Source organism: Oryzias melastigma, linkage group LG4 (genome assembly GCF_002922805.2).
Source record: "Oryzias melastigma strain HK-1 linkage group LG4, ASM292280v2, whole genome shotgun sequence".
In the NCBI taxonomy this organism is placed as follows: domain Eukaryota; kingdom Metazoa; phylum Chordata; class Actinopteri; order Beloniformes; family Adrianichthyidae; genus Oryzias; species Oryzias melastigma.
This window is the reverse complement of record NC_050515.1, coordinates 26,477,798-26,503,885: the sequence shown is the minus strand read 5'-3', so window position 1 is coordinate 26,503,885 and position 26,088 is coordinate 26,477,798. Positions and strand designations below refer to the sequence as shown.

Below are 26,088 nucleotides of genomic sequence, written 5' to 3'. Positions count from 1 at the left end.
CATTCATAGTTTCACTGTACCGGGCGTGTGTACTTAGACTTGCATGGCTTAATCTTTGAGACAAGTATATGCTACTGGCAGGATCAACCAGGTAGCCCCCGCGCGGCGGCGGTGTGGGCAGAGGTGGAGCGAGGGGAGCCAGAGAAGCTCCCCCGGCCGCCTGCACCTCCGTCGGTGCATTTCTTTTTCTTTTTTCCCACCCTCCCGCGACCTGCCCCCGACCGCAGAGGCCGGGGGGTAGCGGTCTGGAAGGGGGGGCACGGGTGCTGGGTGCCGCCGCACCGTGGCGTGGCCCCGCTCCATGCTCGTCCGTACGTCCTCCCCTCCCTGTCCAAGTCCCGGGCCTGGTGCCAGGCGCCGGGGGGAGGAAGTCGAAGTCAAGAGGGCTGGAGAAGAGCGTGCTTCCGGACGAGCCTGCTGCCCCGGGCGTGCCCTCCTCCCCCACCGGACCGGGTGGTGCGGCCGGCAGGGGGGAGAGAGAGAGAGCGCAGGCAGCAGGTGCTGTTGTGGGACGGGTGGGACAGACGGGGCGTCTCGGTCTCGCTACCCGGAGGGTCGCGGCGGGCAGGCGGCCTGAATGGCGAGCCCGTGGCCGCCGTAAGGTGGCCGGGCAGGAAAAAAACACGCACATTAACCGCTCCTGCAGGACGGAGTGGCCTGCCACCATGGAACCGGCACGACGCCGGGCCAGGCGGGGGCTCTCCAAGGGCAGGCAGAGAGTGCCGGTCGGTCAGTGGAGCTGGAGGGACAAGCGGCCCCACTGGAGGGCCGGAGGGGGGCTTTCGGCCCAGAAGAGCCCGCTTCTGAGGCCCCCCGGGGCGGCCGCAGGGACTTGGGGGGTTGCCCGGCCCGTGCCCGGAGGCACCCTGTTTCCGAAAACCAGGTTTCTGAAATCGTTCCCATGGTCGTTTGGTAGACGTCGACATTCGGTGTTCACCAGGGATGAGTCCAACAGCAGCCGGGCTGACTCATCCCTGGTGAACGGCGGGTGTCGGAAAAATCGGGGAAACTCAGAGGTTTTTCACCAGGGATGAGTCCCAGCAGCTCCGCGGACTTCCCCCTGGCCAGGAACACTGTAATTTCCATTGTCCCTGGTGAACGGCGGGTGTTGGGAAAAACTCAGGGGGGAGAAAATTTTCCGAGTTTTTTCACCAGGGATGAGTCCGAAAGCAGCCGGGCTGACTCATCCCTGGTGAACGGCGGGTGCCGAAAAAAAAAGCGGGGAAAACTCAGAGTTTTTTCACTGAGTCACCTGAGTCAGGAAAAAAGAAGAAACCTTAGGGATTCCCACATGAAGGCGAGATCCTATCCCAGGACGGACAGGCGATACCAGAACAGTTAGAGAAAGATTGGCTTCTACAACTACGTATCTAAAAGAGTTCATTCAGATAAAGCTGGGGGACGAGTGATGATGAAGTCCACATGTGTGGCCATTTCCAGCGGCCCAATTCACTCACTGACACACTGCAACGTTTAAGTCAGGGGTAGTATTGAGCGAGGGGCAAAAAAGCAGCACATGGCGCTGTTATCCAAGCACTGGTGATGACGAAAAGCTTCATTTTAAAAAACACTTTTTTTTTTACGATCGAATCCTGAGCCTAACATCTGGGAAAGGTCTTAGGGGTGTCACAGAGGCAGAAAAAGACAACCCAGGTACCCCTAGGGCAGGCATGTCAAACTCAGTTTGGCTCTGGGGCCGGATCCAGACTTTCTGTTCTCAGGTGGGCCGGATCAGTAAAAGAATGTCAACTCCAACTATTTAGCTTTGTTTTTCAGTACTATGCTTTATCATTCAGCCTAAATTTGTAGCCTACCCTACATATTATAATCACAGATGACAAGGGATCTTTTCTAAGCGCAACACATTTATTCACAAACAATGGAGAAAAAAAAGATTTTCATGTTTGGCATTGAATGTGTTAACAACTGGTTTATTTTAACAGTTGAGTGAATGCAGTTTTACACCTGAACCAACTCACCACACTAAACAAACTTAAGTAGGAGCTATAAAAAATGTTTTGCCTTAATTATCATACTGCTTTGAAATCATAATAAATAAAAATATATAATAATAAATAAAAATACCAAATAAAAGTTTTAGCAGTGCATGGGCAATAAGATTAGACTACATCAGCTCAAACTACTAGGCTGGGCCTACTGAAGCTGAGAATATACTGCAAAATATTAATTGTCTTTAATATGAAACCAGATTAATCTTATTTTTAATGATCTGTATTTATGAGTGCAAACAAATGTCATGTCATCAGCAGCACTCCTGCAGTCTACGTGCTGCTGGCTCCTGAAACTTGGCATCTTTTTGCCTTTACAAGTGCCTCGATATCAGGTGTCAAATCCTGAGTAGCAGCACATTTAACAATGTCATTCAAGTGTTCATTTGTTAACCTTGAGCGCTGCTTTGTTTTATTATTGTTCATCACAGAGAACACCTGTTCACAAAGATAAGTAGTCCCAAACATGGAGAGAACCTTTGCAGCAACGGCTGTTAATTTGGGGTAACCTGGCACAAGATACTGATAAAACGTATCCAATCCCACTGACCCAAATTTATCCTTCATAGCGGAATTGCACTGCAAGTCAATAAGCTCGAGCTTAATGTCAGCTGGCACATCAGAAGGCTTCACTGTAAATGGCGAGCGAAAAAAGCCGAATTTGTTCTCAAGTTCACTGAAAACCTGAAACCTCCGCTCAAACTCTCGCAGCAAATCTGTTATGTTGTCTTTATATTTATCCAAATCTGGACGATCCGGTGCCTTCGGACGCACAGCTGTGAGACATGAGAAGTGCGTGGTGTCACCGCTGGATAGCTGCGTCTCCCAAAGACCCTGCACTCCGTGTCCACTTTTCTTTTTTTTGACAGTGCCATATTGGGAAGGGTGTGTTGACCGATAACTTGTCTAGTAGTAGTGGTGAATGGTGAAGCAAGCTTGCCGGTTTATTTCTAGTTGGACACATCACGTTGCGAATGTTTATTTCCTGGTACTAACTCGTGTCAGTGCCGCATGCTGGACGTGAGCTCTTTAACACATTTACTGCCCTCTAGCGGCCGGAGGGAGCATTTGGTTTGTATTTATTTTAAAAAATCATAACTTTTGATAGAAATGAGCTAGTGACTCGCTTCTTTTTTTGACATACTCAGAAATTTATGACGGGCCGGATTAAATCATCCAATGGGCCGGGTCCGGCCCGCGGGCCGTATGTTTGACATGCCTGCCCTAGGGGCACATGAATCACATATGCTGACAGCGCAGCACATGTGCTGACCAGTCTGCAGCACATGTGCTTCGAGTGAAGCTCAACAGTGACGGCACGGATTTAGAAAATTATGTGCAAACTCACTTTCACTTTCCTACAAAAAAAGTGCAACCAACAACAAGATTTAGGTTCTTAAAGTAGCCACATGCTACTTTGTTAGCACAGCAATGCAACAACGTGCATCCGGGCTGCACACGTTACGTTTTGCCAACACGAATTTTCATCAGTTTTTGTGCTGGTTGAATGTAAATATGTGGTAATAACATCAGTCATGTTTTAAAACATGAAACATTAATAAAATCATACATCGAAGAACCAAGCTAGCATGCTACTCGCGAGTTGCTAGCACTCACTTCATGGTGCCAAGCCTGATTTCTCTCTATTAAAATGTGATTCCTGCCCTGTAATGATTCCTCTGATCGAATTATTTTGTTGTCATGGTTTTTGAGGTTGATTACAAAACATTGTGTCCCCTTTTGTGGTTCTTTTCATACTTATTTGGACCTCCTCCGTTCATCACTCGAACTCAATGCATAGGAATGCAGCACGTCTGTCACGCCGAATGTCATGTCATTTCCAATCCAGTAATATATATCATTGCTTCAACCTTGTCATAAATACATGGCTCTTCCCCGTCACACACTGTTGGCTCCGCCTAAACGGTTGCGGACTGAGAGGTGGGGGTGTGGCTTGGATCTATGATTGACAGTTAGATTAGCTTCATCTAACGTACGCTGGGTCTTCAATATGCAGAGTGGTACCGGGCAAAGTGATGCAAGTTCCTCCACAGAACTTTCTGAGGATGTTGAGGATTTTCCACCTGGTCCAGAACCTTTTTGTTTGGAGCCGCTGGCTCGAGAAGCTGCTTTGGTACTGCCCAACCGCGGGGCCTCTGGCACACCTAGGGTTTGCCGGTCTGAAGGGAACCTGTTTCAATGAGAACGCTGCTTTACAAAGCAGCTTTTCTCCACGGCAGTGTCCGTTGATAAATGTTGAATTCGGAAATTGATGCCACATTGAAACAGGTTATGTTTTAGGATTTTTGGGTTTTGATCCCAATAAGTGAGACCATTATGTGGAAAACACCATCACCCCAACACCATTGAGTCTCTGTCCTGAAAATCTGTGAAGTGAAACAAACACTGTGTCGACGACATCCACTGAGTTCTTCACAATATCCTGAACTTTTCAAGAGTAATGTCATACTGAAGAAAACACGCCGACACAAAGAGATGTTAACATGCAATATTGCAAGAGTGGTTATTTATTTCAAATTCATATCAAAATACCCATGATAAAATGCAACATATGTACAATATACAAAAATAATCTGCAGTTGCTGAGACAGGGGTTACTACGGGAAACGGGGCTGTCTTTGGGCTGCAAATGAACATCCCGTCTGTTTGTTTTGTTCACAGGGAAACCAGGCGCTTCTTTTGAGGAGACTATACAGATTTATGTACATTTTGATCCGTTTTCTGTTCTGACCAACAGTCATAATGAAGCATTGCCCTCAAACACACTTCCTGATTCATACAAAATCAAACTAACTTGGCATGAGCTTGACAAACAGCCAAAAAGCAAAAAGCCCATGTTTACAGTAAACAATACTAAAAAGATCAGTCAATACCCTTTAACTGTAAAACACTGGGTCATGTAAAGCCTACATATTTAAATGGCTACAATAAATGAATTCACTGACATTCTTCACAACCACCTGCACAAGTACACACATGCGCACTAATCCAGAAAAAACAACAACAATTGATCCAGTCACATAATACTCTTTAAATGTATAAAACCAACGTCTTTTGTCATAAAAATAAAAAAACAGTTTGTCTGACCGGCTATATGAGGCCATAACAGTGAAAAACATAAAGACATTGTAAACTAAATTACACTTGCTATGGTCCACAGCAGAAATGTAAGCCCGAATAAACCCTCTGCTTCCAGTCATGCTATGCTTGAAGGTGATTCCTGAATACTAAAACACACAAACAAATCTAAGCAACAGCATTTCTTAAGTGCTCTCAAGAAATTTCAATAAATGCGCCTCTCCTCAGCAACATGGGCATCTTCTGGAGCACAAACATGAAGATAAGTGCATTTGGCCGTATGTACAGCAAAGTGTGCACAATGAGAAGGTTTTCATTTGAAATGTTTTCCTCGTGAAATGACGGTATGGGACGTGGGGGTGCTGGTGGGGGGAGTCTTCTCACTCCCCCTCTTCCTTGATGCGCTGCTGTTTGTTGCGGCGAGAATCCAGGTCGAAGGAAAAGTCGGACCACTCGTCGCGGGGCGGGAAGGAAATGGTCTGGCGGAGGGTGAAGCGCACGGCGTCGATGACACGCTCGCCCCGGGCCTCGGAGGCGCCCACGCTCACAGTGGAGGCGCCACTGGTGGTGCGCACTATGTGAGGAGGGGGGGAAAAATCCATGGCCTGTCGATGCTCCATGATGCCCCTCCAGATGATACTCTGGAACTCTGCAGGGATCTTCAGCCTGCACAGGTCCTGGTGGTCATTACACAGGGCAGCGTTAGTACTCGCAGGGGGAGCCACTCTTGTCTCTAACCCAGCAATGACTCGAGTTGGATAGGCAAGGGCTCACCTCCAAGTTATAGTTCTCAATCTGGTAGATGTTGGTTAGACCCTGTGCTGTGAAGTAATCCAAGCAGCCTGCGCAGCCCAGTCGTACGAGGAAACTGCAGGGGAGCAAGGAGCAGACGCTGCTTTAGACTTTGATGTGCATTTCTCAGCATACTTTTAGTTTGAAAACAACATCAGGTAAGTTTGTAGCTGGATTATTTCATTTTCCATGGAGTGTTTGGCCCAATAAGAAATCTTCCCTTCTCCATACCCCTCCATTTGTAGGGGCGTTTGTAAGGCGTGTTCAAAATAGTTTTTTTAAGGTGCATTAACATTGAACATGTGACATATTCGCGTGGCCCTCTCCTCTTTTTCGCCACTCACTGCTCTAAGTGAGCTGCTGCCAGACCACTGAGCCGCGCTCATCACTAAAATCGCGCTGTAGGATTTCAGATCGCCTCAATCTGCGTCTTTACCGTTCACTTAGCGTTAAAACTGGCCGCCTCCACCACTCCAATCGGCTTCAGTGTGAATACGCCTACCAGGCGGAGGGACACAGAGCCCTCTGTCGCGAAGGGGTATTCGCTCGTATTGCTGAGCTGCGGAGGAAAAGCGTTTTTCTTCACGTGGGTGTGGTCTGGACAACAGACGTTTAAATTTAAAAGTAAGTAAGGACTTTTCGTTGTAGCACAACCTTTTTAAAGTTATAAAACCGATGTTATTATGTGTATTTGAGCGCTGGAAGCTCCTCGCTAATGCTAGCTGGCCGTCGACTATTGGTGACGTCATTGAGTTGAATGTCTGTATTTAGAGACACTTCCCGCCTTAATCCCTAACTGCTAAAAAACTATGTAGTACTGGACTATTTAGTTTCCTGGATTTTAAAAGCAATTCGGACATCATGCTCATTACTTAAATTCAATCAATGTAAACATTTCACAACGTTCATTTGTGACTTCACTGGGTTCTGATGATGAAAATGTGGATGGTTTATTAAAAAAATACATTAAAGATGTTTTTTTTTTGTTTTTTTTTTTGCAAAAATTGTTCAACCACAATGCATTGTGGTCAATATTTGCTAGTCTGGTGAGCCTCGATGCATGCTAGTTTTTCGTAAGTCTTCTGGGAGATTTCCAGGGCACTCGATTTTGGAATTTTAGATTTGGACAGCACTATAAAACTGAACGCACTATATAGTGATTAGTAAAGGAATTCGGACATAGCCACCATTATTCCATGTCTCTGTTTGGAGGGCTAAATGTAGGTGTATAGGGAGAAGGGAAGAATTCTGATTGGGCCTCAATATTTAAGTAAACAGAAAAAGGTTAAACAATAACATTTATTTTTCTTTGGTTGATGTGAGATAGCAGAACAAATATGTGAAATGAACTGAATGTGAAGAAATCGGATGAAATTCAGAGATGCAACAATTCACTTTCCCCCAATTTGGTTTAAACCTCGACTTTTAGGTCACAGTTTCATTTCAGTTTAATATATGATTTGTGTATTACAGAACAACAACCACAAATGTTAATTTGCAAATCTGAAAAAAAGATTTTCAGTTGGTTCAGAGTAGCAATAAACAATAAAAAAATAAATACCTCTTAAATTTAGCAGAAGTGATTTACTTTTCCCATGATTCAGTTCAAACTTTGACTTTTAGTTTACGGTTTTGTCTAAGTTCAGTCTATGTTTGATATCTTATAAAACAGCAAAAAATTAAAAATTCAGAAAAATCTTCTTTTTAATTTGATAAGAAACCAGAAACCAGGATGAGAAGTTGGTTTATGCTAAAAAATGTTTAAATAAATCCAATGAAATTCCTTAAATTTAGCACCCCAATTGTTTGATGCATTCAAAGTAAACATGCAGTTTTGTTCACCATGATTATGGTGAAAATATGGTTAGGTTTTCATTCGAGAATTGTTGCATCCCTATTGAAATCCTGTCAGACATTTGATTCTAAAGAACATTCAATTGAAAACAGTTCAAAATCCAAAACAAATAAAGGAAAGCCAAGATTCCACCAAACAGTACAGTTCAGCTCTACTCAGTGCGGCACGATTTGGATCAGTTTTTTGGCCGCAGCCTCAAAGTTTTGTGGACATGATTTCTTAAAAAAAAAAATCAGAAGCAGGTTTTGGTTAAAGATCAGCCATTATAATGTAACTGATCAGCTGCGACTTTGAAAAAAGTCTGAAAGCTGCACAAAAAAAGTAGTGTGCATGGCCTAATTGTTTGGGAGCCGTCCCGCACACGCAGTGCAAACGCCACGCTGCCAGTGTGACACCTGGGTGAGCCCTGGGCTGCCTGCGTTTCCGAGGAAACCGGAGCGAACTGTGTGCTCAGTGGAAATCTGGCTTGGAGCTTTGCTGAGGTACCTGGCGATGCTGCTGTCCATAGGGTAGGGAGGAGGGGGGGTACAGTGGGAGGAGGGCACCAGGGGTAGCTGTGGCTGCAGTGCGTGTGTGGGGCTCAGTGAACTCATGTCAGCGTTCATGGGGATGTGGGGGGCCATCATGGGAGTCACTGCAGAGACAAAAGGAGCTGCGGTGAGCCCTCTGACACTGGTCCTGCTTTTACAACATGAAAGCTGGGGGGTGTGGGGGCAACGCCTTTAAACAGTAAGCCCTTAAGGTATCTGATGGCCGGCGGAGGTGGTGGGGGCGTGGTCAGGGACAGAGAAGGAGGAATAAAGGAGCACACTTACTGTCAGTGAGGCCTCCAGTCAGACCAGGGGTGAGTGTGTTGCGTTGCTGGGGGTTGATGAGCTGGCTGACAGAGGGCAGTTTGTTCACTTTTCCAGGGGTTGGGGAGGTAGAGCCGAAGGAGGGCTGGGATGGCATGGAGTTCCTGGGGTAACAGAGAGGAGGGAATGGGAGTGTTAGTGACACCCTCAAGGCTCCAAACACACAAAAACCATCACATTTTCTATCATTAACAACAAAAATCAGGTTCAAGCCCAAAAAAATCCATTTATTTTGTTCTGAAAAAAGTGCAGAAGCCCCCAAATGAAGGGTCTGTCTCAAACAGAGTGGTCAGACAGAGTCTGCTCCGTCACATCAGGAGCTTCTTGTTTAAAGGGACCAAAGCGGAAACACAGTTAAACACACACAAACTGCCCTGCAGCGAACTTAAAAACATGACCAGCACTGGAAAATACTTCAGCATCAGACACTTCACAGTCTTTTCAAAGAGTCCAGCTCCATAAACAATGCAAAGGCTCAACAGGTTCATCTCTGTTCGTCAAGTATGATTTGAGAAAAATAAAAAGTCAGGCTCAGCTCCAGTCCAGCTTCAGCCTGAAGGGCTGAGAGGTTCACAAAATGTCTCAGTGCTTGGAGAACCCTGTCAAACAATCACACTGACAGAATAAAAGCATGCAAGTAAAAAAAAGAAAAAAAAAAAAAATCTGGTCAGCCTTCAAGAGCTGAGCAAAACGAGGAGGCAACGGTCCAGGAGACTGCAGCAACTCAAGAAGACAGATGAAATCCTCAGAGCAGAGAAAATTCAGAGTTGACCAAAAAAGTAGACAGAGGGAAGGCCCAGAGGAGGAGGAGGAGGAATGTGAGGCGGCTTCAGGAGGGGCTGCAGCGCCGCCTCTGCTCCCCTGCAGGCTCCAGGAGCTGGCTACCCAGGCGGGCTTTTATCAGGCTGCAGGGAGGAACCAGAAAGAAGAGAGAAAGCAGAAATAAGGGCTCACTGGCAGAAGATGCGAAGTCCCCAGAAAGGTTCAGAAATTAGCTGGAAAAATGATACAATTCAGAGAGGAAGACACAGATTCAAGTCTCACTCAGCCGAGAATCAAATCAACTGCACTAACACTGTCCACCAGGAGGTGGCGCCAGACACACACAGGTCTGATTTTTTATGCTTGAGAAAAGAGGGTGTTGTCTTTAGCATGAGTAAAGAAATATATTCTGAAGGAAAAATTACTATTAACAAAAATAAGGACTGTGGAAAACCTCAAACTGTCAGAGGATTCAAGCAAATAATCAAAACAAGGAACATTTTACCAGAAAATGGCTTCAATCCTTTAAGTTTAAAACTTTTTATAATCTGAAATCAAATCTGGAAATGTTTTAATGTTTTAGCAGCGCCAAAAAAGCAACGCCAGCATGGCCTCCACGCGTGAGGCTGTTATGAGGGGCAACCGTATAACATAAGCAGTAATTATCATCCCAGCACTGTCTCCGAGTCTTCATTGCTTTAAGGGAAAGGGTGGGTCGAGGCGAAGTTTGCATGAACATGTGCATCAGAGGCGCTTTTAATTATACTGCAGTTAATAGACGGAGCTGCAGATGCTCTTTGCTGCTGTTGTGCAAACCCTGGCAAAGCACCCAAAGGCGTAACCATGTTTTTTTGGAAGCGTCTCCTTAACAAAAGCATAGCCAGGTTCACTTGTCACGATTCATCAGCTTTGGCTCGTCTCCCATGAGAGGGTAGAAGAGAAGAAAAACAGCTCGACTTAATTCGAGGCTTGTCCTCTGTGGCATTCAGGAGATTCTGAGTAAATTCACTGAACCTGCTGATGGCTGAGCTGCACCCAGATCCTGCTTTTCAGGCTCTCAAAGCAGTGACATCTACAGGTCAGTCAGGAGTTGGTCCTCACAAATCAGCAAAAGAGCAGAACAAGCTGCAGAGTCCTTTTTATTTTGGTAAATGTGAACTGGTACTCACTGTTTTTGAAGGAGGTTCTGCTGCTGCTGTCGGTACGACTCTATTGTGTGCTGGGGCAGGAACTGCATGAGCTCCAGGGATTCTTTGATTTTTACCAAAATGTCGTAAATTTCACGACCTTTGATCTGTGAAAGAAAGACGGAGGGTGAGCAGCTCAAGAAGGAGAAGGAGGTGATAAACAGAAGCAACAAATGAACTCTTACAGGCAAACAAAAGACCTCCTCATCGGTGGACCTTCTCTTTTTGATGGTGGACATCTGTATGCCGTGGGAAACTTGGCGATAACCTGAAACAGGACAGCAAAGATACTGAATACAAGCCGCCAGGTGCTGGCAGAGACAGTCACCCTGAGCAAGAGGAGGGGGAAACAGGCGAGGAAGCAGGCAGGCGGGGTGGCGAAGAGTGGCCAGCGCACCCTGAACCACAAGGGTTAGTGGATGCAGTGGAGGAGGCTCCTGGACACGGGCAGCATGTCAGGTGAGATGAAGCGTGACAGCCCGCCACCAACCCCAGCACTACTTACGGCGCTTCGTACCCTCACTGCTCTTTGAGGCGTCTGTTACGTGCTGCTTGCGGATGCTGTCCTCGTCCGCCTTCCTGTCTCGACCCGGGCAGGCGCAGATCCTGGCCTCGAAACAGCGGCGGCCCAAAACCTGTCCACTGGGAGGAGACGAGGAAGCCGTAAGAATTTGGAGGGTTTAGGAGCAGCTCAGGAGAACGAACGAGGAGCAAAAGCATCTCTTACTCTCTGGTTTCCAGGGTGACGATGATGAGGATGGGGCGCCGGTTCATTCCTCCCACACAGCTGGAGTTACACATGAAGTTGTACAGGATGGTGGTGAATTCTGTCCCCACCTGAGGAGAAGAAGACCCACAGATTGAGTTATTTTTGAAAAAAATATCTTTGAAGACTCTGTTCCCTTGACAAATAAGACCCCCCAAGATGGTGAGAGGCTTTAAATGACTGTTACCTGAGGAGGCTCATAAGGAACTAAAACGCTCTGTCTCCCAGTGATGGAGTCCTCCAGGTACTGGGCGTGGTTGTTTCCCTCCACTCGGATCAGATGGCTCGGAGGTGCGATTTGGCCTAAGGGCAACATGGGCTCTGTTAGGAAACGCTGCAGCCGGAGGGGCCGTTCTGAAAACCGAGAGGAACTGACCGTCGTTGAACTCGCGGCTGAGCTCGTGGTTGGGGCAGCGCTTCACCACCTCGGTCACGTGCTCCGCTTTCTTGTACACGGGCATGGCCCTGATGACGGCCCCCTGCGGCGGGGGGGTCAGCACTTTGATCTGGATGGGGCACGTCTTTGCGATTTGGCAGTACAGCTTCTTCAGGTCTGTTGAGTACTGGAGAAGAAAACAGAAATATGACTATTTGCAGAAGTTTTGATCTGGGGAACACCTGTTAACCTGAATGAGCACCTCTGCTCCCCCTGAAGCAAAAAAGGTTCAATCCAACACTGTGATTATGATCCGCTTAACTAAAACAACACCCATGCTGGGGTTTGCTGCTACAAGTGTGTATTAAGCGACCTCAAAGATCGCCTTCAGGACTTCCGAGGCACGCCATAAAGTGGACCCCTCCAGGAGCAATTAAACCAGGCCTGGCTTTCATCTTCAATGGGGGAGCACTCTGCTAAAGCATCCAATGGCCACTTATCATCCTCTGAAGTGGCTGGCTGAGGACGGACGGCTGCTGCCAGTGTGCGGCTGCTCCCACAACCTGGCAGAACCGGCAGTCGCACATAATGGATGTGCCTTGATCCCTGGCACTGTTGGAGCTGATGAGTAGTAAGCCACCAGAAAGGCTGAATTGTTACTAATAGGCACAACCCAACTGTGTAAACAAAGCATTGAAATCAGTGCTGTGTAAGCAGAGCTTTAAATCCTCTCTGTGCAGGAGACACAGCACGGGGGTGGAGGGGAATATTTCCCTGTCAGGTTTATTTCTAAAAGTGAAGATTGGGAAAAACCGCTCGCGGCTGACAATAGTGCAACATAAAATTCCACATCTATTAAATGTGCTTCCAGTGAAGAGGAGCTCTTCCCAGTACCTGTCTGTGCCGACCTTAAATATTACACAAGCTTGGCACGGACCCGGCCCCCCTCCGCTCCCCAGGCGCAGCCTTTGTTTTCATGAGGACAAACAGCTTTTCCCGCTTTGCTGCATGCACGTGAAATAAGAAGAAAAGTGTGTTTTGATTTGCCGTTTGTGCATGAATGTGTGCAATTAAAGTGATCCAGACTCAACACAGTGGCTGAGCTGATTCAAAGTCAAAGAAAAAAGAAAGAAAAGACAAATGGTGGCGCTTGTCCTCTCACTCCTAACCTGATACTCTCCGTGCTCCTCTGTCAATCAGCTAAATGAGCTGGAGAAGTCATGCAGGGGAAGGAGCTAAACACTGACGAGAGGGGAGGATTAGGAAGCAAAAGGAAAAGGAGAACAGTTGTGTGTGAGGGGTCACCGTGTGCGGTTTTGAATAATTACACACATTTTTCCTCTTTTTTTTGTAGCTATAGGCAATAATAACACGACTAGATCTAATCAAAGTCGTTTACGGTAAAAACCAAAGTTTGTTTAGATGATTTCCCTCTGCGTCAAACCCACACAGCAGAGAACCATCCCTGCCCTCCAGCTACAAACTTTGAGCACACAACTATGCGCTGCTGGTGCTGTGTTTGCAGAGTGGGGAGCGCAGGAGCTGCTGCTGCCTGCTGAAAGCAGCCAGCTAAAGCCAACAGCGTGCAGGGCGGAGGACAGCCAGTTGACTGATGGGATTCAGTGGCTCACACAGGGTGCGGCGCTCAGGTGTTAACATGTAATTATGGGCCTTTCATTGGTCGCAGTGTGAATTACACAGCCCAGGAGCGCACAACACAGAAAGAAAACGCTTGTTTGCGAGCTCCCATGTGACACAATTCGGCGAGGACACGTGGCTTGAAAACCGGAAAGTGGATTAACTCCAAGGAAACATGCGGTGCACAAACATCTACAGGATGATCTAAACTCCTTCATCAGAGAATGATGCTTGGACCGTACAGCATCTTCTGCTGTTTTACTTTCTAAATCCTGCAGCGCTCTCTCGCTTGCTTGCTCGCTTGCACACACACAAACACACTTCCTGCAGTGCAGGTCGGGGCAGGCCCACAGCTGAAGCCCTCTTTTCTCCCTGACAGGCGCTGCGGGCGCATGCAGAAGTCAAGTCCTGACAAACATCAGGCCTTAAACAAGCGTCGTTTGGCGCCTCTGGTCTTGTCTTCTTCATACCTGACATGTCATGTCATGCCTGCGGCTTCTCCCAAACCTGTTTAATTCAAACATAATTCAGTTGGGTTTTTTTTTCTTTTTTTCTTCACTCTTTTCCAAAGCACCAGATTTTATTAAAAATATGAAAATGGATTCAAACTGTATTTTTGGGAGTTTAATCATATCGATAGTTCTAATCTGAGAAATGGTCCGTGAGGTGAGGCCTTATCTTAAGGATCTGATCTCAGTGATGGCTCCTGTCCCGAAGCTGACCTGTACGCTGCCTCATAGCTTCATGCAGGGGGGACTGAGTGTCCCAAATGCTTCTTTTCTAACTTTAATAGCATGAAGTGCATCTGAAAGCAAAACTGTCTTAATAAGAGAAATAAAACATTTTCAGGTGCACGAAAATGTCACAAAAGAAAATAGGTTTTTGTTTGGATATACTGGATTTTAACACCTCTATGTGATTTCATTGAGGTGTTGCATTGCACCTGAAGTAACAAAACAGGGTGGGAAAAGACAAGAGTCTAAGAATCTATTTTTCCATGACGCCTGTCTTAAAATCTAAGAGCTATCATAAAAACTTTTCCAACTCTGCCTTAAAAAAAACAAAAAAAAAAAACCCTTTGCCTTTTCCCATCTGTACCCTTCGGGGCTTGTCTTGGCTATGATGGGCGAGTCGTGACAAGCTTCTTGACACAAACAAGTCTCAGCCCCATCTTGTGAGGCGTGGGACGGGTCCACAGATGTTCCTGGGACAAGCTGCGTCTTGCTACCTTTCGCTGGAACACTCTTCTCTTTTAAACATTCACAGGCTCTCCTCCTCCTCCTCCTCCTCCTCCTCCTCCTCCTCCGGCGCAATGTGAGATGTAGCCGTCAAGCTTAACTCTCAAAAAGACACTCCGAGAGCGTGGAGTTCAGGTAAGAGCCACACACTATTTACACAGGTATTATCTACTGGTCCTCACTCCATTACTGTAATCCCCCTGAGCTCCAGAGCATCCCTCTGATGGCCCAAACCAGGACATTCTTCTCCTTTGACTGCGTGGTGGCAGTCTAATACACAAGGCAAACATCACCCTCACAATGCTTGCATCACGGCCCAACAATAGCTGCTGCACTTGCAACACCCCATTAGCTGGTAAAGCAAAGAAGATAAAACATCTCTGGGCAGTGGATTCATTTGACCTGGCCGAGGGCTTTTCTTAAAATGAAGGATGGAGGTGGGAACGTCAGGGAGACAGCGGGAGTGCCGGCCAGGAAACTGTGTGGGAGGAGTTCTGGGAAAAGGTTGCATCTTTTTTTTTTTTTTTGAGTTGGTGTGTCACAGTCATCCTAGACAGGAAGAGGTTAAGGTGTGGGTTAGGGATTAGGTGTGTCTCCATAAGAGCAGTCATCAAAAAGTACAGTACACAGCCTTCTAAGTCCCATGGAAGATCCCACAGGCCTTCAAAAGAGCGCGCTTGCAGATCTATGACAGAGAAAAGCCACGCTAGCTCCAGCTACAGTGGTGCTGCGCCATCAGTCCATCAGTCCAGCAGTTGAGCTTTTGAGCTGCGATTATGGGGGCTTTACTAGAGATCAGGTGAGGGAGCCTCCTCTGAGATGAGAAGCAGCACTTCAATCACAGATCTTCAGAACGAGTCAGACCGCCGCTGCAAGAATGACTCGGAGTCACCGAGGAAAGTCATCAGACAAAGAAAATATTGTCTCGCTGAGGATAAGTCCAAAACTTTAATGATGAGTAACAAGTTCCTTTAGTGACACAAGAGTTAAAAACAGATTAAAATATCTATAAAAGGACTTAAGGAGTCTCAGTTTCTTTACCAATTGTTTCCATCTTTGGTCCAACCCTTCTTTTTGTGACCTAACATCAAAAATATTCTTTATGAAGATGGAATAGTAAACTAAATGTATGAATAGCAGACTAGTTGTGTTGATTGAAGCAAAACATTAGAGGCATCAACAACAACAGGATGTGGACACACTTCATTTTGGCAACGCAGTGACGTTTGACGCAATAAGAAGCAATGTCAACTTTTCGCCATCAAGACGGCGTAATCCAACCAGTTTTGCGTCATGTGTTGTGACTCTGGGACACAGTCTGTTCCACCACATCTGTCTGGGATGGGATGTATTCTGAGGGAAGGCTCTTGGGGCGTGCCTCCCTGCAAACACCACCCTCCTCGCCACCTCACAGTTGATCAGAAGACAAACACTTTTGTTTTTGGGCTGTGAAAATGAGAGGGATGAGTAGGCAGTGTGGGAATTGGGTAAATGTCACAATCCCACAGTTGGCGCGGCCGAGGCGTGAAGCCAGCTCCGCCCTGAGTTTGGATGGGAGCAGTCAGCGTGAGGCGCGGAAAACCCGCCGAGCCTTTATCTGACACGGGGGACTTACTGTAGTAATGATGCCTCATTCACGGTGACAGTAGTTATGGTAATGCAGGTACGTTACGTAATGATCACGTGTCGAAGAAAGCTGGTGATGCAAGACGTCTTGTGACACAGTGGCAGATAGGTCTGATTAAAACTGCGGAGAGCTTTTCCACAACACTTGCAGTTGCAGATAAATAAGTAAGCAGGCGGAGCAACAGCTGTCCGTCCGTTCTGTTGTCACACTTAATGACAGAGCTGGACCGGCTGGTTGGGTTGGTTCACTGAGCATCACACGGTGACATCTAGCTGCACAAGGAATCACCACACCTGGAGCACAACTTAAACCCCTTTACCTTTCTTATCAACATCTCAACTTGAATTGAATTGAAATAAAATGCTTTATGTTGAGCAATCAAAGCAAGACCAATAATCCATGTGCAATACAATCAACAGAGGTTTACATTCGTACAAAAATATATCAAACACAGGATATCTAAGCATCAAATGATAGATTACTTGAAAGGGAGTTGGGGGAATTGAATTTATATAATCCCACCCTGACTCGATGTAACAATTTTTTTCCATGAATGATCAAAATCCTTTTATAACTTATGATCAAATATTTATACCTTACCAACACAGATTCAGGTCATTAGGAATCCTTAAGTAACTATAAATTTGATGACTATACAAATCATAACATTATTTCAGACTTTATCATAGCATATGCAGATCAATAATCAAAAGTGAGAAAACTTAAAACACTCTATTAAAGTTGAGCAATTTTAAGTTTCAAGGATAAATTATGAATTCCAGGAAGTGGAAGTCTGTCAAAAAAAGCTCCCCCTCTTCTCCTGTCAGCAGCAGTTTAGTCCTGATTTCAGCCTCTCGGGTGACATCCCTCCTTGCCAGATGTAATTGTGCAACACAGAACTTCAACGTACACCTGAATTAGCCTGAAGCCGTGACAGCCAGTTCAAAGGTAAAGTTTCCTTATCTGTAACCCTCACAAATAACTCACACAATGACAGCTACTGCTTCCACACTCACACATTCACACACATTAAAACAAATGCATCAGCACATCTCTGCAGTCCCTTTGGAGCACATTTTTAAACAGTTACATGATCAAATAATCACACAGGATGAGAATATGGCCAAATATTACTATTTTGGTTATATACAAATTTTTTTAAAACAAGTGTTTTATATTTTATGTCATTTTTTGTCACAAAACTAAACGCTGATTGATTGATACGTATTTGTGCAAAATTGTAAAATTGGACAAAAAGAGTGTTCAATTTGTCTCAGCACTTGAAGATTTGGTCAAATATTGGGATTCTTTCATGGATACTATCAAGAGCCTGAACCCAAACAGCAATCGGAGCAGATTCTTACCGTCCAGGTGGCAGATTTCGCTGTGCTGGACTGCTGGAAGGACACGTCAAAGGAGTGCGGCCCGGCGTAATCTGTGTTCGACGGGATGGCCGGCGATGGGGACAGAGCGTCGAAGGTGGAGCTGGGCTGGGCGTAGGGTGACGGGGCGGTCACGTTGTTCTGAGCGTGGTCGTTGTTGTACGGGCTGGTGGAGGTCGAGCTGCTGTTCTGGATGTTCTCCATGTTGTTCAGGAGTCCCAGGTTTGTGTACTGTGACTGAGGGAGACAAAACCACAAACATGGTCACAGGAGAAATGTGAGATGCTTCTGATTTACCATTTAGGAGCAAATGAGTTTGAGATCGAGGCTCCGGTAACCCCAAAAGGGATACAGTGGGTTGAGAAGTTCAGAATTAAATTAAACAAATAAATAAATCGTCACTCTCCCATCCACCCTAAAAAGTATTCCGACCGGAGGAATGGGAATGGAGAATCTGGATGGAGAAAACACCTGGGTGGGAGCCAGGCCCTTCGTGCTTGCTCTGCCGGCCATTCACTCCATTCCTTTCCATTTATAAACACCACATTCCTAGAAGAGGTGCCGTGTCTGTCACTCTTTAGACGGCCATTAATCCCTCCGGGGCCTCTTGTTTATTTCAAGCACGGCTGACCACAGCTGTCCAAATCACATCCATCGCACTGCCAGGTGTTAATGCAGCGCGCAATGACCGACATAAAGCGGTTTATAGGACTGGTAGTTGAGGTACTAAGTTATTATGCAGTGTTGTGAACTCTGACAAACACTTACACAGGGAGACGGACACACCTGACCAAGGTCATCCGAGTCCATCTGCTTGTGCAACAACACCACAGGATTGGGTGAGGGCTACTATGTGTACTAAGCAGGTCGGCTCAACCCCCCCGGAAACAAAAATACCAGAACTTATGAGAAGAGCAGTTATGCTGGACATGCAGGTGTTGGAGGACGACTGACGGCTGCATCCATACGCAAATACAGTAAAAGATCCTTGAGTCTTTAGCTTTCTCAAACACTCGGTCCCTCTCAAAGGATCTATTATACACCACTTTTAGGAGCGTTTCACCTCAACAGACTGCAGAAAAAAACAAAAAAGAAGGGGTACCACCATGAATGGGCCTCCTAAAATTAACCAAACTCTTGAAGAAACTGCATCAAGCTCAAAAAACAAAGATCCAAGGATTACCCAAGACTCCTGTTTGGACGGCGTCTTCCCGTAAATGAGAGTGACTGATGATGATATCAGAGATCTTTTGAACTGGGGTGTAATTCCATTGAAGCGTTAAGGCAGTGAGATCAAAGCCCCCACTTCCCCCCTCCCGATCACCTAATGCAGGCAGCCGAGATCGTGGATGTGACAGGCACCAATTATCAATTCCAAATTAGTATTCCTTGGAAAAGCTGATGGTGGCCAGAGATCAAACACAGATAAAAGTGAGAACTGCCTGTCCAGAAAAAAGCTGTAGGCATCAAAGATAACTGAGGATAAAACCATAATTGACCAGTTAGACCAGCAGTTTCAACAAAACTTTAATGGACTGGAAAGAAAATGTCAATTTTTTTCTTTTCATTTCCTCTAATCAGATCTTGTTCCACTATAATACAGTAACTGTTTAATAATCACGTTAGCAGCTCCTAAAAATTCCTTCTGTTTATAGCCCACTCCAAGTTTGGGCCTTTGGGACGTCAGTTGAACAGCAGGACTGCAGTAAATCAGCATCCCCGACGCCCAAAGCCTTTAATAAAGATTTTCTGCTCGGTTGAGGCCTAATATCTCCGCTTTAGGAGGGCCGCTGCCGAATGCTATAAACGCAAGTGAGTCCAACATTTGTCCGAGCGGTTTGTTTGTCTTCCTACAATCAGCGGAGATTTGATCACCTCTGAGCCTCGTGCAAACAGAACCTGTGTGAGAACCACAACAACGTCTCTGTTTTGGTCACGTAGCTGTTTATGCTGAAAGAGCGAACCAGATAAAAGTGAATTCTGCTGCCCGTTATGATGCTACAGACGGAGGAGCAACAAGACCCACAGCAGACCTGCCCTGAGGGAGAATATCTCCCATTCCAGGCTCTCTGGTGACCCGCTCCACATTTCTAGAGCCAGCATCTGGGAGACTGTGATGAGTGACCACAGGGGAGGGAGGCATTAAAAGCTCAACGGGGGATGGGGGGGGTTGTTGTGGGCCGGGGCGGGGGTCTATCTGCTCTTTATACCTGCTAGGGTGGGCAGACCAGGTGATTGTATCTACATCAACATACCATTAAAGCAATTACGACCCTGGACTAAACAGCAACGCCTGGCCAGTCCCATTCTAATGGCTGCAGCGGCTCCCCACAGACTGTGGTGGGGGGAACCCGATACCTCACACGCTGGAGGTTTGGAGCGGGACACCACTTAAAGACCCCCTGCTCAACAACTTGAAAGACAGCGACCTGACACACCTGCTATCTGCAACCTGCAATCTGAGAATCTATCAGCGCTCAGGCGCTCGGCATCGACGTTGGAAATAGAGTTAAGTTGTTGAAAGCAAGAAATCCAAAGACAAGTTTCCTGAAGCCGGGATGGGGGCTAAGAACAAATAGACAACCTGGAGGATGAGATTTATCAAGATTAGAATTTAGTCCAAACAGCCGAAATAGAAACACAAAATTGTCAAAGCGTTTTTTTTTGTTTTTAACTTCAGCTACATTTTCTACTTGTAGTTTTGAAATTGTTGCATAACCACTGAGACAAGCACTTATTTAGCAAGTAATGTTCCCCTCTGAGCTGAAAAGGGTTTCAGATCTTTAAGAAAAAATACACAAATCTTATAAACAAGAAAACGTTTTTGCTGATGTGTAAAAATGAATCAAATTTTTCCTCTGAAATTTTTTTGTTGTTGCCAAAAACGATTTGGATCTTCATTTATTTTCACTCCTAAAACGTTTTTTTTATTTTAATTTACTATTAATGTAAGTTTTCAACTTTTCTCTTTAAAGTAAAAGAAAATTTTGTTAAATCTTTACAAATGTCGTGACTTCAACACACCTCAATGTTTTGAACCCAAAAGAGGCGGCAAAAACACGACGCAAACTTCCCAGATCAGAATCCTGAAGGTTTTCAGAAAGTATTTCCTAAAAATATGCATCAAATGCCTTTTATTTCAATGTTATTGTATTTTTATTTTTTTTTTACAAAAACAGCTCAAATCACAGCCAATCAGTTGTAATTAACTGCATTCCAGCCAGAAAGCAGCCATTTCACAATGAGAAACCAGGTGTTTACATTCCCTCACTCTGCAATCTGTCACATGCACATAGATGCGCACAACAACACACACCAACTGTCAAAATTAAAACAAAAAAACACAAAAACGACAGCCTTGACACCGTCATATTTAGTGTAATTATTCTACATTTTTTGAAAAAAGCTGCTTTTCCTTTAGCCTTTGAGTTTTGGGGTCATATTTACTTAAATAAAACCACAGTTTTGATGGTTTGAGTTGGTTATAGTGTCATAATTTTTTAAGAGTTTGACACCGATGTACATCAAAGTCCATCCGCGGTTGGTCCTACCTCACTGTACGTGGCAGTGGTCCCCGGCTCTATGTACAACATGTTGGCGCTGAGATTGAGCAGAGCTGCTGCTGTTTGCTCCACTGGCTCCAGGATTCCACAAATCTCTTCTCCTCACTCTAAAGGAGTGATGTGGGCAACAAAGGCAAAGTGGACAGGCAGAAGCTTCTATGGGAACCTATTGGAAGTTCCTATATACCTGGAAGAGGAGGAGGGTGGGGTTTAAGGAGCTACCTGTCCAATGCCAGAGTCCACACCCATCCCGAGAAGACGCAGCGTCTCCTTGAACCTCCTTTAAGGTTTAGGGAAGAAAAAAAAACTTTATCCAGATGGAAGCCGCGCTTAGCTTTGACAATAGTAGGTTGAGTTTTTATGTTTTAGTTACATTTTTGTGACAAAAAATAGAAAAAAAGGGGAAAAAACAGTAATTTATTTTCTCAACGTGATCAGTAGGTGCAGAGAAAGAGTGAGGAGGCCACAGGGCTGCAGACTGACGGCTGCTGTTTGCATGAGAATTGCTCCTCTCTCCAGGTAATCAATAAGAAAGGGAAGGCCTCAGAGAAACAAGGCCACTCCTTCACGTCACTTGTATCTATCACAGACGACTCTTGTAGATCTGTTTTGGAAACACAAACTGTTTCTCAGGCTCAATAAAGATTTTGGCAGCGAGCACCCCCCAACTTATCTAATAATTACTTTATGTGTCACAATTTTCATTTTCGTTATGAGTGGCTGCAGAGGGAAACAAAATAAGTCTTTGAATCCTGACTGCACAAGAAAACTGACATTTATGTTTTAAGCTGCAGTGAAGATGTTTAATTAAAGAAACCCTCCAGATCTTCTATTCACATGTATGTAAACTAACACAAATGTTGATTCATTTTGCAGAGGGAAACCGGACCGGTGCATTAGAAAAGACAGGAGCGGTTAGTAGGACACAAATGACTTGTTAGCACATGGCCAGAGGGCACACACGCTTGTCCTGTGGCCACAATGTTTAGAAGTCATCTGAAAACTGAAGCACTGCCATGATATGAATTCAGCGTCTCCAATCGCTGGCCACGCCTTGTTCTGCCTGGAGGCGTCATGGCCCTGCGGGACAACCTGCTACAAAATGCAAATGAACCCTTGAAAGAGCTCAATCTCAGCCGACACTGAAGAATGTTGACAGAGCTTGATCAAATATAGAACAGGAGCAGAAATACAAGCAAACTTAATTCAACATTGATATTATTGATATTTCAATAAACTGCAGAGAATCTACGAATTTGCATTTATTTTTAATGCCAAATTTAAAAGCTATTACTTCTCCATTGGCTGAATCAACTAAAATAACTAGAAACTGAGAGCTGGCAGCAGCCGAGGATCTGCAGGGGATCAACAGATCCAGGGGCTCAAACAAAAGGAGCTTTTCTACAGTTTTTCTTTTTTAAGAGCCTCTTCCTAAAGTCAGGCAGATTAGTTTAGCATCAGGTGTCAAGCCACAATAATGGGAAGGAGCGGACACCTGACCTGAACCACAGCAGGTTTCTGAACAGACTGACAGACGGGAGCAGCCGGCCGAGCGTGCATGGCTTGGGTGGCAAGTCCTGAAATCTACAAGTTTCCCTGGTGTTACCAAAAAAAAAAAAAGATTGAAAAAAGATGCTAAAAATATTCTGGGATTACAGTTAATCTGCAGTGAGGAGTTTGGAAACCATCGAAGCTAGTCTACATTAAATAATTTGTTTATTTAAGTAAAGAAAACCAAACAAGTACACAACATATTTAATTCCAAATGGTATAAATCTTTTGAATCAGTAGGAAAAAACCTGCTGTATAATCCATCCATCCATCCATTTTCTTGACCGCTTCTTCCCTTTCGGGGTCGCGGGGTGCCGGAGCCTATCCCGGCTACTGATGGGCGAAGGCGGGGTACACCCTGGACAGGTCGCCAGTCTGTCTCAGGGCCGCTGTATAATCCCCTTTTTAAAAAATGTAATAAGATACTTTTTTATTTCTTTGTATGTAGTTTTTTCTTTATTTTCTGCTGTGTTTATCTTGTTTAATGCTGGAGAACTGTAGAGAAACTAATACAATTATCATAACTATATTTGTGCCATTCTTTTTTACTAACTATACTTTTTTTTAAGAAACTTAAAAAAGGCATGTCAGGGCACATTTATGAGTGTAATTTTAGAAAATCTTTCATAAGATACTAATCTGACATGCGGGATAATTAGCTTCTGAAGCATCAGAGCATCCAGGCGATTTGCTGCATAACTTGGATTTGTTGCTTGTCATGGCATTTCATACAAAAAAGCATGTTGCATAGAGCTTGTATGTAAAACATTTGTGCAGAGAACTGTCTGGAACCCGCTTCATCTCTCCCCCTCCGTGCTGAAACATTAAGTCATTCCGTTGGACCATGATGAACCTTCGCTCCGTGGCGTGATGACTTAAAACCCACTCTTTATATGCTGGAGGCAAACTGGTGGAGCGTTACAAAGCGACGTGCTTCACTCAAGCTTTTCTTTCTTTTTTTTTTTTTTTTTTTTAATCAATTTTACTGAAGATTAAAAGAAACCGATCTTGATAAATCTAACAGTTTAGGCTAAAAGTGATTTGTGTGATTAATATGATGATGATTTAGCAGACATTTAGCAGACATTTAGCAGACATTTTTGCAGGCAGAGACAAATAAAATGGATGATGATGGACTCATAATATGCAGTTAAATAAAAGAAGTAACTAACTAACCCATATTATTCTGATTTTTTTAGGAAGATGCCATTAAAGTTAGTGAAGTCAACAGAACACCAAACTGCTGGTGTGTGAGTGGAGTCTTATTTTAGAGGTATGGTGAAAAAGTGTGTCACAGAGGTGTAATTAGATCTCAGAGAAGCCGCATGTGGATTGAGCTTCTCCACGGTGAAGGTGCCTAAACTGCAGCCTGTAACTGAAGAGGAGCTCGGTCCATCAGCTTAACAACTGCACCTTCACGCACAGCTGATCAGAGCTTTATCTCCACAAAAAATCAGCTGTTTGGGGTTAGACATAGCATTTTTCCAGCCACCATTCCTCCTACATTCCTTCATGTTATCCTACCCTCTCCTTATCCTCTTACTTCCCCCTTCTCTGCAACCCCCACCTCTACCTGGACACATACTGATAGATGAGAGCTCCAAACAGGAGGCAGGTGCTGCGTCAAACTGCAGCTTCGCAAAAATACCACAATCTGAAGACATTTTAGATCAAATTAAAAATGTAAGCAAACTATTCTGAGCTTAAAACACTGAACTGCTCTCAAATGTTTTGGGAGCCGGCACGCCTCAGATGTGGTGGAGGGGGCGGGACAGCAAAGCTGCGGGTGTGTTTGCCCACCGATGCTTTAATGAAAGCAGACTCCTGTCTTGGTTATGACTTGGGCTTGGTGATTGGCAAGTGGCCATGCTGGCGAGCGCTGGGGCTCTCATGGATGCTGCTGGTATGCTGATCATCAGACCACGCCGGCGTGCAGCAGAATGGGTGCTGGGATTGGAGCCATTAATCACCAGTTCAAAAGAGCAACAGGCCCCCTTGGGCGATGTAAAGGGCAACATTACCCAACTATTTAAAAAAAATTATTTGCTATTTTCTACCTCCCTGGCTGGACAACAACATTCCTACAGTGGGAGTGGAACACGCACATCATCCCAACAGTAGAACTCTGCAGGATATGTGGCCCTTCAGAACAAGCTTTCTTTATGTAATGCTGGAGGTTTGAGTCAGATGACCGTATTTTTGGAATTGGCCAACATTTAATAAGAAATGCCATTCTAAAAAATGTAACTCTGGCTGTCGCACCAAAATGTTTTCCTTACCCAAGCTTGTCATGGTGAAGTTAGTAACCCTAAGTTGATATCCCAGCATTCCTTTGTTTACACTCTCTCGCACTCCGAGCTCACACGGCTAGCGTGCACAGCAGGTATGATGCGGGAGCGGTCTAGCTACAGTCGATGGTTCATATTAGCTCCTGGTTGGCTGCAGCTACAGACTCTGCTGCCGACCTTGCAAAACTCCAAACTCACATACGTTCACGCTAACCCCCCTTTATTTGCTGCGGTTCAGCTGCACCATCCGGCAAAATTTGAACCAAACCAAACGGATTCGCAGCGCCACAGAGGCCTGACCGCAGACACAGGACGGGAACGCCTGCACTCTCGCACTTCAAGTTACGTAAAGACTGCGGTGCTCGCATTGGAGCTGTAACGCTAGTGGTGTGAGCCCGGGGTTACAGTCCTTCTGCGTCACAAACCGGGGTTTTTCAAACCGCTGATTTTTATCTGCTTCTGATCTATCATGATTTGAATAAAGAAATACACAAATCCTGTTTCATTTGGGTCTCATGTTTAAGTGTTGAGGGGTTGTGTTTTTGATGGCATCTGATGTTAAACCAAAGCCAAATCAAACACAGGATTCACAAAACACAATTACTGGTGACTAAAAGTGACCTGCTAAAAGGCAAATAAGACTAAACAGACTCCAGTCGCAACCAGAATGACTGTACACCTGGGCCTTTAGAAATATGCTCTCAGGAGCCCAGAAGGGAGAGAGGAGCTCGGAGAAGTGTTTACGCTTTTAGAGTCTGACTTTATAACGCAGGACACTTTGTGCTCTCATTAGTCTGAGTTTATGCCACAGATCGCCATCCTGCACTCATATGAACTTAATTTTTAGAGGAAAAGATCTGTTCTGCTCCAGGCTAAGAGTCTAGGAACTCTTGCACAATTATTGGCTGTAGTTGTTAAAACACCCCAGCCATGTGCAATTCATAAAACAAAACTGTTGAGCTGGATGTTCAACAAAAGTGTCAAAGAAATAAACCTCTTATGCAAAGAGACAACTTGAAATGTTTTACTGAAAGTTTATGTCAATGGAACCTTAGGAGTGCAGGCTTTAGATCATATCAAACAAATGCACAAAAAAGCAAA

The 26,088-nt window shown here is 45.1% G+C and overlaps 1 protein-coding gene across 4 annotated transcripts in view; it reads right to left on the bottom strand.

The window, feature by feature from the left end:
* Positions 1-4,504: 4,504 nt before the first annotated feature.
* Positions 4,505-26,088, bottom strand: part of tp63 (tumor protein p63) — a 29,187-nt gene continuing 7,603 nt past the window's right edge. The window contains exons 1-12 of one of the 4 annotated variants that reach the window (XM_024278435.2): positions 21,137-21,346; positions 17,568-17,822; positions 11,701-11,887; positions 11,512-11,627; positions 11,286-11,395; positions 11,064-11,200; positions 10,744-10,826; positions 10,541-10,665; positions 8,571-8,713; positions 8,242-8,389; positions 5,883-5,976; positions 4,505-5,785 (exon numbers count right to left, since the gene is read on the bottom strand). In XM_024278435.2, coding sequence (XP_024134203.1) covers positions 5,489-5,785; positions 5,883-5,976; positions 8,242-8,389; positions 8,571-8,713; positions 10,541-10,665; positions 10,744-10,826; positions 11,064-11,200; positions 11,286-11,395; positions 11,512-11,627; positions 11,701-11,887; positions 17,568-17,822; positions 21,137-21,178 — 1,737 coding nt within the window. In that variant the 5' untranslated portion in view covers positions 21,179-21,346 and the 3' untranslated portion in view covers positions 4,505-5,488. Of the gene's footprint in view, positions 5,786-5,882; positions 5,977-8,241; positions 8,390-8,570; positions 8,714-10,540; positions 10,666-10,743; positions 10,827-11,063; positions 11,201-11,285; positions 11,396-11,511; positions 11,628-11,700; positions 11,888-17,567; positions 17,823-21,136; positions 21,347-26,088 lie in introns of those variants that run through there. The other 3 variants (XM_024278436.2, XM_024278433.2, XM_024278434.2) reach the window with 3 other exon arrangements.